At 48.2% G+C, this 11,354-nt stretch overlaps 1 protein-coding gene across 1 annotated transcript; it reads left to right on the top strand.

Moving 5' to 3' along the window:
* Window positions 1-1,616: 1,616 nt before the first annotated feature.
* Window positions 1,617-1,985, top strand: LOC112892686. The gene has a single exon (XM_025959814.1). It carries the CDS (start codon window positions 1,617-1,619, stop codon window positions 1,983-1,985), a length of 369 nt encoding a protein of 122 aa, XP_025815599.1.
* Window positions 1,986-11,354: the final 9,369 nt, after the last annotated feature.

The raw sequence follows: 11,354 nt of genomic DNA, 5'->3' as shown, positions 1-11,354 counted from the left end.
AAGGCTCACCGACTGGTCACGCAAAGCACCACACAAGCATTCACACCAGCCAATACATGCAAACAAAAGCTACTCTATTAGAACAGTACACCAAACAGTAGCAAAAGAGAAAAAGAAAGCTACTAAACTATTCTACGCTTTGCTACGAACACATGAGCGCAAGAATCACTCTAATCGGAGCTAAAACGCGAAATCTACGCTCAAAACAAGCTATAGGGGCTTGCTGGCAAGTTTCTGAAATTTCCAGGGACCTATCTGCAAGAAACCGAGGGCCTATACGCAAATACGTATACAAACGCAAGGTCTAACGCGTAAAAACCTAATTTTATAAATAACAGGTGTTTTAGCTAAAACAGAAGGAACATGGCCTATAAGTAAATATTTTTGAACTGCCGGGGACTAGATCGTGAATAGAAGAAAGTATAGGGCCCTTTCTGCAAAAGGGGGCTGCGGGTACGGTGGCTGCTGACGTCGTGCTAACGCCAGCAGCTGACGCGGCGGGGGGCTGATGCGGCGCTGACGGGGGCGAAAGGGTACGCCCAGATCTAATCTGGGCTGTGCGTTTGAAATCGTGTGGTCCAGATCAGGGGCGGCGACGGGGTGGCGCGCGCGCGGCCGGAGCGCGGTGGTGAGCGGCGGCGCCATGGCCGGCGAGGTTAGGGTTTGCTGGAGCTAGGGGTTTGGGGGCTCCAGAGCGTGAGGGAGGGAGAAAAGACCGCGGGGAAGGAGCGGAGCTCACCACGAGGCTTACCACGGGGTCAGGGGGGCTCGGGCGGACTGGAGGCGACGGCGGCGAGCGGCGGAGCTCGAGGACGGCGGTGAAGCTCGATTTCACGATGTGGAGGCGGCGGGCGGCTAGGGTTGGCGCTGTGGGGTGGAAAAGACGCGGCGGGTGAGCGGCGGGGTTGGTTTTATTGGTAGGGGGAGGCGCGTCGGGCGCGGGGAAAGTTCCCCGGCCAAGTATGGAAGGAGGCGGCGGGCGGCGCTGATTGCGGGCGCGGCGGCGAGCTAGAGGAAGGGGCTGACAGGTGGGCCCCACCTGTCAGTCGCACGGGCGGAGGTGGCGCGCGCGGAGTTGGGCCGCGGCCCAGGGGGAAGGGAGGCGCGCGCGGGGTGGACCAACGGCCCAGGCAGGGTGCGCGTGCGGGGGAGGAAGGAGCGTGGCGCGCGCGTGGGCCAGCGCTGCTGGGCCAACAGGAAAGAAGAAGAGGGGAGGAAAGATAGAGGGGGGAAATCAGACTTTTGGAAAAAGATGGACAAAGAAAGGATTAAAGAAATGGGGAAAAGAAAAGAAAAGGTGGGGTCCACCAACACAAGCACACAAGCATTAATAAAATATGCAACAGCATGAATGCAAAACATCAAGTTTCTAAAACTTAATTTGCTTTTAAATTTTCCCAAAGTGTTTTATTTACCCTATATTTTTATGACCACTCGCTAATAAAAGCAATTTAATTACTAAAATTTGGAAAGGCATTTTTAGGGTGTTACAACTATCCAGCATGGCGTCGAGTCAGGAGCATGCACAAGATGGAGTCTTTGTCCATCGGGTGCAACAACCATCCGCCCGGGCTGCCGACCTGAGTGAAGACGGAACCGACTTAATCGTCGGAACTATGGTGGCCTCAACCTCTAAGGTCCCACCAACCGGCGAAAGAGGTCCCGGCCCTGCGCAAGCAGGGCCGGACCTAGCTGGAGATTCTCAGGGGGGCCCCAATGCATGGATCTGCGAGATCCGGGGCTACCTGAAGGACAACCGCCTTCCTGAAGACGACGTTTCTGCGGAACGTGTCGTCCGGCAAAGCCGGAGGTACGTGCTGGTAGAAGGGGACCTCTACCGGCGTGGCCAAAGTGGCGTGCTCCTCAAGTGCATTACCCAGGAAGAAGGCCATGAGATTCTCATGGACATCCATGAGGGCGAGTGCGGAAGTCATTCTGTAGCTCGCACGTTGGTTGGGAAGGCCTTCAGGCACGGCTTCTACTAGCCAACAACCCTCAAGGATGCGACTGTGTTGGTTCAACAATGCAAGGCATGCCAGTTCCACGCGAAACAAATCCATACGCCAGCACAGCTCGTACAGCTCATCCCTTTGTCATGGCCCCTCGTGGTCTGGGGGGTTGATATTCTAGGTCCGTTTCCAAAGGTCATTGGCGGCTTCGAGTAACTCTACGTCGCCATCGACAAGTTCACCAAGTGCCCTGAAGCTTCTGCCGTCAGAAACATCAACAAAAACTCAGCCATCAAGTTCCTCCGGGGGATTGTCTCTCCGTTCGGGGTTCCGAGCAGAATCATCACTGAAAATGGCGCGCAGTTCACAAGCGCCCTATTCGAAGCTTACTGCGAGGACATGGGCATCAAGATCTGCTACGCCTCGTCTCATCATCCCCAGAGCAACAGCCAGGCCAAAAGGGCCAACACCGAGATCCTCAAGGGGCTCAAGACTCGGACCTTCAAAAACTTGAAGAACTACGGCAAGAAGTGGACGGAACATCTCGAGCCAGTCCTTTGGGCAAACTGGACCACACCAAGTCGGGCCACCTGAGAGACCCTGTTCTTCTTGGTCTACGGGGCGGAAGCTGTTCTCCCCCCGGAGATCATGAACCAGAGGCCCCAGGTAAGCGCTTTCAACGAAAACATGCAGGAACAGCTCCGGCAAGACGACATCGTACTCCTTGAGGAACGACGGGTCCAAGCTGCCCTTCGTGCCGCCAAGTACCAGCAAGCGCTCCGCCGCTACCACCAGCTCCACGTGCGGCCCCGGTCACTCGCAGTCGGGGATCTAGTGCTTCGGCGTGTTTTTAGCAGAGTGGGGATGAACAAACTATCCCCCACCTAGGAGGGTCCCTACCGAGTGACCGAGGTCTACCGGCCTGGCTGCGTTAGACTGGCCAGGGAGGAGGGCGAAGACCTGCTATTCCCTTAGAACATCGAGCACCTGTGTAATTTCTATCCTTAAGACAACATGCTCTGAGCTCCTGATCATAGCATGTTGCCTGGGGGCCATCTAGTACTCATGTACATACTCACGCATGTGCCGTAACTTCTCTCGTTTCAATCAATAAAGAATACTCGCGTAATGGCTTCAAGCAATTGCTAAAGTTCTCTTTCATATATCTGCCATGATCCTCGTGTGAATTTTTTGCTAAGTACCTGAATGAGCCCCTCGGCGCCATTGCAAAAGGGGGGGAGATCGTCAGCTAGGTCTGGGTTTTGGACCAACGCCGTCGCTCCCCTACAGCCAAGGAGTCCGTTGCTTTGTGGTACCAAGCAGTGCTCCGGGCTCGGCTAAGCCACAGGGATGAACAAGAGGCCCTCCGAGTAGCCCTCAACCCCCTGTGGTGGGTCGTCGAGTCCCGGCCTGGCCCGCCTTCACCCAAGCATCACTCCTTGGCTGCAGCGGGAGTAGTGCGCTAGGTCCGGCCCGGGCGTTCCACGCTGGGCTACGCCGCGGAGAGGTCCCGGGCTCACGACGGCTCAAAGCTGTGCGCTCTAGCTGACGTAGGCTCGGGGGCCAGAAACAACCCCGCAATTGACAACTCTACAAGAGTAACTACCCTATACCCTACACTTAGCGTGATTTGTTATTAACCAAATCCACGAGTTTTGGTCAAGTTTCGGTTGCAGTAACACTCTTAGCAAATCGAGACTGTCACAACTATGACAAATGAGCTACAAATTATCATTATTTCATGGGCAAGGAAACATTTGAGAGTCAAATGTTCATTTTGGATCAAGTCAACTCTAGGGGTCAAAGTTGACCTACAAGTCAAAATGAGAAAAATACATGGAAAAATTGAAACAAAAATTTGAATTGGTGATTTGAAGGTAGTAGAGCATGATGGAATCAAGAATGGGATCAAATTCAATTTCTAAGTCCATCAATTAAATGGGACAAGAAATTGGCAAAGGTCACTATTCAAAATTTGAAAACAGCCATTGGATTTCAAAAAGTTTCAACTAAACTACCCCAAGGGCCAATGAAGAAAACTTAGATGGTGATATGATCTTGCTATAAACGAGAAATAATAACTTTATTTGGAGTATAAGGCCTTCAAATCAACCGGCCAAAATGGATGAATATCACGAGTTCAACACTTAACTGAAATTTTCGTTAAGTCTGAAGACAGTGAGGAAGTGCCATGTTGAAGAACGAATTTCTTCGAATTTTGTGCAAAAACCTACTGGACACTTAAAACAAAGTTGAAGGGGGATAGTTTGAAGTATCTAAATCCGAGATATCAAAAGATTTCATAATGGTTATGATGGAGAAATTAGATCATCAAAACAGCTCAATGTCACGGGTTCAGTGAACAACTGAGAAATGTTCTAAGTCTGAAACCGTGAGAAATGCTCATCTTCGAGCTTGATTTCTGAAAGATTTTAAACACTCAAAGTTCGTGATATCTAAGGAACAGAGACTTGGTTATATGGTGAACACATGGGATCAAGAATATTTGAAATATCACTTGATTTTCATGGTTAAATTCAAGCTCAAAATGCCTCGGTTTGCATAAACCCTGAAAAGTCTGATGAACTCTGAATCCGAATTGAGATGAACACTCTTGACAGTGAAAATGGTGAAACTTGCGCGGCTTGATTCGAGCCAAAGATAACAGAAACGCACAAATCACCAATATGAAGGTTGTAGCTCTAGGGATTTTCAGCAAATCTTGTTACAAGATCAAACCGAGTTTGAATCGAAAATTGCGAGAATCAAAGCTCGAAAGAGAGGCGGGTCGAAGATGAACGCGACAGAGCAGAACAACGCGACGCCGCCACGCAGCTGCTTGCCGCCGATGATCGCCGACGGTTCTGGCCGTGCCACGCGCCGGAAATGCGAGCTACCACGCACGACGACGCTCAGCAGGAGGTGTCATCCCCCATGGCGGTAAGTATTTGAATAAATACCGCCGTGGTTATCTCCCGCCCCCTCTGTTCACCATTTCACCGCCGTCTCTGTCGCCGGCGAGATTCACCGTCGTCGCACCGCCCCGTTCCAATTCCTTCCGTGCGTAGCTCTGCCACCTCGACCTTAACACCTGTGCCAAATATCATCACCAGAGCGTCACCACAGAGCCCGCACGACCTCGTCTTCCTCCGCTCCAGTCGAGTTTGAGTTCAGGTGAGCCGCGACAGCGGAGCTCCACCTTGCCGTGGTTGAGGGCTAGGATTTGGGGCTAAAATTGATCAATCTTGATCCCCTGATGCTCTGCGAAGCTTTGGTTTAAAGTATGACGGCTTGACTTGGCCGGCCGAAGCTCGTCGCCGTGCGTGCGCCGCCGCCGTGGTCGCCGCCGTAGAAGTCAGAGTTAGAAGCGTTAGGAGTTCAAGCTAGCGCACGCCTCGTGTGTCTTAGGTCTCAGTGATGCTCTACGCGAGCTATTAGCGCGAGCGCGGTCGTGGTTGCGCCGGTCGTCGCCGCCGGCCGTCGCGCCGCCACGGTCGCCGTCACGCATGGTCGTCCGAACCCTCCCCCGTTGGGATGTGACCACCAGGAGATGCGCGAGGGTGAGGCGAGTCGGGTTTAGGTCGTGTCGTGGCTGGGGACCTCGCCGCCGGCGAGTACGCCGCCGGTCAAGGCCGGCGAACGTCGGTCAAGGCCGGCAGCCGCGGCCAGGGACCTAATTCTAAATAGTTTTAGAACTTCAGGGGACTTTGTGTAAGAAGTGACGGGTTTTTCTTTTAAACCCGAATTTAAATCTGATTTCAATCCAAATTTGATAGAAATTCATAGAAATGTTCAAATTTGATAAAATCACTTGGATTCAACTTCTTTTATTTTCTTTCATATACCAAAGGTATTAAACTTTAGAAAATAATAATGTTAAGTATTTATTTAATTTTCCATACTTAAGGTATTTACATAAATACTTAATAATTTCTGAAAAATACTTAATAATTTAGAATAATCTTTTCTTAATTAGAAAATCATTAAAAAACATATAATTCCTCATTTAATTACTCTTTTCAAGTAGGAATTAATTAAAAGAATAATTTCTCCACAAATTAATATGAAATGCTTAATCTCTATTTTTATTAAAGGAAATATTTTTATAAACCCCTAAAAGAGAGTACTTGAGGTTGGATGGCCACTTAATCATAATAATAGATTGCATACTTGCTTTTAAATATTTTAATTATTATTTTCTTGCATCATTTCCGTAGAATCCGAGTCTCCGGAAATTGAATACATAGAAGTAACCGAGGAGCCACAGCACCCAGACGAAGTGCTCATCGTCGCCCCCGAAGCCGAAGAGTTACCAGAAGACACTAACCCCTACTCAAATCCAGGCAAGCCCCGGATACATTCAATCCCAGTCTTTTATATAAAGAGTCATGCAATCATTTATTTGCCGAGTCGAGTACTAAGTCTAGGAGTTATTTGAGCTCGCCTTATGCATAACCATTCCTTGTTAATCAGGACGTATGTGCCACTTGTTTAAAATAGAAGGTAACCCAATGCTTAGTCAAGCTAGTCCTATCATTCCTAACCGGAAGGCTTATATCCAATCAATGAGCTTATAGCAAAGTAGGATCACTTAAAATGGTTTATAAAGTTGTGGAACCGCGTCGCGTGAGGATCAAGAAGGAGCTTGATTCCACGGGCCCATTTCCACGGTACAACTTGATAAGGACTAAGCGTTGCGTTAACTGCTGATCAAGTGATTATACCCAATACTTACTGGGATTGGGAACCAGCAAAGCCCGGTAGGTTGATTGGCTCTCTGATTGAAAGCATCGTTACCCGTGCTTGACGTGTGGGAGAAAGGTGGGGGCGTAGCCTGAAACTCACGTGGTGGTCAGGCCAGACGTGGGGCCCCACGTGGGGGTGCGTTCCCGGGTTCGGGTACCCTGTTTTTCGGTCTTAGGGTACGATTAATTCGAAAGGTTGTTACACCCCGTTCGCGCAACGGTGGTTGTGGCTGGGAGTTGGGTACCTCCTGCAGGATGTGAATCGATCCGGATCGCCACAATTCTTGGTTATGAATGCACTTGATCACTGTTAATGACCATAGAAGTAAAGAAGTGATTTATTTCAATTTGCGTGAAGCATCTCAGTGATTGGCTTAAGTCCACCTGTGTAAAAAGCAAATGCTTTCAAACCTAGGGTTAGTAATGAACTAATCAAGCTAAAAACTTGAAAACTTAAGGCACCAGAGTTAGTAAGCTTTTACGCAAAACGAGGCAACCAGCACACCTAGAAGCGTGCATTTTTGTAGCTATAACCAGTCTTTTCGGGTTAGTCTTCCTGAGTACAGTAGGTACTCAGGGCTCTTTAATTGTGGTTTTTCAGAAGAGCCGCAGCAAGCAACGGAGGACGACCCCACCAAGAACTAGGACATTGAAAGGTCTCCGATGTTCTAGCAATAAAACTCTGATGTGTATTAACTTGGTCCTATGGTTTGTATTTTAAACACTCTTAGAACCGTGAGTCATGCACTTAAGTTTGTTTCAAACCTTAAGTTGTAATAACTCGTTTCTTTCGTTATTTTATGTGAAAAAGTAATGCTTGTGAATGTATCCTCGCCATGGTACGGATCTTGTGATGGAAGTAATGTGGAAAATTCGAGAAGTCGAGAGACTCTCGACAGACTACCGGATTTGCTCTATTTCAGGTGCGATGATCGGCATTCTTATCGATCCGCGAAAAGTCGCACTTGAACCAGGGTAAATTGGACGGTTCTGCCACAGTTGGTACCAGAGCCATAGGTTGGGGAGAAGTTAGGAAGCATTGCATTTCGAAAACCTTGAGACCTTAGTTTGGTATAAAAAGAAAATTGTTAGGTGGCAATAGTTTAACTGGTTGAATGTTTTGCAGATGCTAACTCCGTACGTATGTCGTTAGTTTCGTTAGAACTTTCGAAGAGAAACGTATACGGAGCCACCCATTTCTTAACGAATGAGTGATATACGAGTACGGGCGTAAGAGTCGTTATATAAGGTTTGCATTGCATAATTTCAAAATTCTTGAATTTTGGGTAAGGATTGGCTAGTTCTTAAAAAGTTAGTGTTGTTAACAGATGGAAGAGTACGTCGATCAGGATGGATGGACTCATGGTTGTTACCATGGGAAGCCGGGATTCATTCAGCTCCTATGGCAAGTATTGCAGGACAAAGGTTTTGAAGCTCCACCGTTGTACTTTTGGAAGCAGGAGAATACTTGCCATCAAGTGGGATGCAGGGTATACGTGCATATCCCCGAATCTGAGGCTCATCCGGAGTGGAGTCTGGAAGAAACTAGGGAACAAGGTTTTGAGTTCGCCGATACGGTTGAAAAGGCCGCCTTGACTGCCTTAACCGAGCTATGTGGTCGCAACAAAATTGAGATCGGCACCAGCCCTGCCAGGTACTTCCCTATCAAAAATCAAAGAGACGGAACTTGGAAATGCCGTCTTAAAGCTTTGAAGAATAAATTTTGAGTCGAAAAGGATGTGGTGGTATCTGCTTCCGCAGACTACATGACTCATATGTACAACCTTCACCAGGCTTGTCAAGCAGAGTATGCCCGTCAAAGGGAAAGGAATGCAGAAGTGAAGATGAGTGAAGCAGGGCTAAGGCATAATATGGAATTGAGCAAAAGAGCGGACATGACTCGGGCAGAAATGGCCCAAAGAAGGGAACATGAGATGGAAAATGCTTTGAGGGCACAATCCCAAAGAATCGAGTGAATGGAGACAGAATTGCAGCATGCTCGCGATACTCTGGATGTGAGCCGGCACACCTCCGAGCTCTACCGAGATACGGTGGAAGCCAATGTTCAAAGGTTGGAAGCCGAGCGAGTAGTTCAACAAGATGAGATCTTATCACTTCGACTAGCCTTGGAAGAGTTGGAAGAGTTGCAAGCCCAAGTTCAAGCACCAGTTGCTGGGAAAGCTCCACCTCCACCACCAGAAGAAGAAATAGACATTGTGGGATTGGATCCAGTCGCCGAGGAAGCCGTACCTTTCGCTCCCGAAGTAGATCCATTTGTTCCTGAACACTTGGAAGGCTTTGATATACAGATGGAAGATAACTTGGGAGGCATCCATGTGGAACATTTCTTCGAGTGGGTCAAGTGGAAGAAGAGGAATTTGCTCCCAATGGTCAGCACTTGCCCGGACAAGGCGGATGGCTTGGAGAAGAAGTGAATGAAGAGGAAAATGAAGAGGTGCCGAAAGAAGAACCTTCTGAGGTAGAAGGTATGTCTGGTATAGAAAGTGTGATAGCCTCATCTTCTTCATCCTATACTAGTTACAGTGAATCCGCTGGGGAGAATTCCACTAACCAACCAGCACCCCTCGGAGACCCAAATGAAGTAGCTTCAAGGCCAATGGTTCCGCCGGGTAAGATGTTAATGACTGCGGACCATGCTCGACTTCAGGCTGCAATGACACGATTGGGAATCAATACCGAGGAACTTGGAATCTATCCCTACGGTGGCTGAGAAGAGTTGAACCAGAAAGGATGATCTGTGGATATGTAAATGGCCGAGCTTGCGCTGAGTTGGAATAAGACTGAAGAACATAGCGGAGTACCATGTTATGTAATTATTCATGCCAGTCTGTAAATAGAGTGTGAGAAGTGAGAAGTAGCAGCGAGGGAGTGGAATCGAGGAAAGTTGAACTACTGTGTTATATTATTACCTAAGTGTTGTAATATATGTGGGGTTTGCATAGCTGAAGATAGAAGCGCTAGTCGGGTCATAAGTCCATAGCTTGGTTACACAAAAAGCTCTGCATATACTCTTACATTGCTCAGTCATACGGATAGTTGATGCGTGACTTTGAAATTTTGTAGGATGTCAACTCCACCAGGACAGTCAACTGGGACAGGGGCAGGTGATGGAGACTTACCACACCCTCCCACCTTGGCTGACGCTTTCGCACATCTCATCAATTTCGGGGTGGAACAGACTAAGTTACTGGGCTTAATCGCTCAGAACTTAGGTGCTCGACAAAGTTCTCGCCCAGGGTCGCAGGGAGTGACCTACTCCAACTTCCTGGAGACCCATCCTCTGATCTTTACTAGGGCAGAGCATCCAATTGAGGCAAATGAATGGCTCCAAACACTGGAGCAGAAGTTCCGTGTGATTCCACAATGCACGGACACCCAGAAAGCTAAATTCGCTGGATTACAGCTTCAAGGGCCAGCCGGTACATGGTGGTCTAATTTCCTCACAAGGCAACCATCCGAGGGAACTATCACTTGGGACGAATTCAAGACAGCTTTCCGTGCCCAATTTATACTGGCTGGGGTCATGAAGATGAAATTCGAGGAATTCTTGAAGCTTGAGCAGGGGAGCAAAAGCGTTATGGAGTACACCAACGCTTTTGACCATCTTGCTCAATATGCCCCTGAGCATGTGGACACGGAAACCAAGAAACGGGACTGCTATCTTCGAGATCTCAATGTCAGAATGCAAGACAAGCTATCCACCTGCACCTTTGCGGATTACAGCTCGGCTGTGAGTATGGCATTCACAGCTGAGGGTAAAATGAAGACTTTGGATGAGGCCTTGAAGAAAGAGGAATCTTTAAAAAGAAAGATTCCTTCATTCGGAGCACCTAGTCACGCTCCCCAATGTTTAAAGGTAATTTATCGAGGACCAGCTCGTTCTGGCTATAGACCCCCACCGCCCCCACCACAGCAACAGTGGATGGCCAGGAATCCTTACAATGTTCCTCGTCCGGGAAATCCCCAAGCTTCCGGCAGTCGGAACGTTTCTACTCCCACTGGTGCACAACCCTGTTATAATTGCGGTTGAGTTGGCCACTTTGCTCGGGATTGTCAATTTCCAAAGCAGGGTGGAAACCCGAGCGTAAAGGCTCAAACTTCGGGACAAGGCGTAGGCCAGAAATTTGTCCGCAAGAAGTTTTTGAGTACCAAGACCGGACGAGTGCATTATATGAGTATGGAAGAAATTCCTGAAGGGGAGCCCGTCATGGCTGGTATGTTTTCTATCAACGATCATCCTGCCATTGTTTTGTTTGATTCAGGCGCTTCGCATACTTTCATCAGTAAAGCTTTCGTGGAAAAATATCACCTGGAAACCCGTGCTTTAAGGGCAAGTTATGCCATTCAATCCACGGGAGCTACCCAAGCCCAAAACCTAACTTTAGATCTGGAAGGTAAAAAGATTGGCGTACTTCCTTTGATCTTGGAAGACCAAGGGTTATATATGATTTTGGGGGTAAATTGGATGAGACAACATAAGGTCTTGATTGATATAGGCACAAGGACTATAAGCATGAAGGATATGCAAGGAAAACCTTTTGAAATACAACTTCCTAGTCAACTATGTTTAGATCAGATGGTAAGAAAAACCAAAGCGGTGACTTTGGCATCTATACCGGTAGTGAATGAATTTGAAGAT

This window comes from Panicum hallii, chromosome 5 (genome assembly GCF_002211085.1).
Source record: "Panicum hallii strain FIL2 chromosome 5, PHallii_v3.1, whole genome shotgun sequence".
In the NCBI taxonomy this organism is placed as follows: domain Eukaryota; kingdom Viridiplantae; phylum Streptophyta; class Magnoliopsida; order Poales; family Poaceae; genus Panicum; species Panicum hallii.
This window is presented reverse-complemented; position numbering and strand designations above follow the sequence as displayed.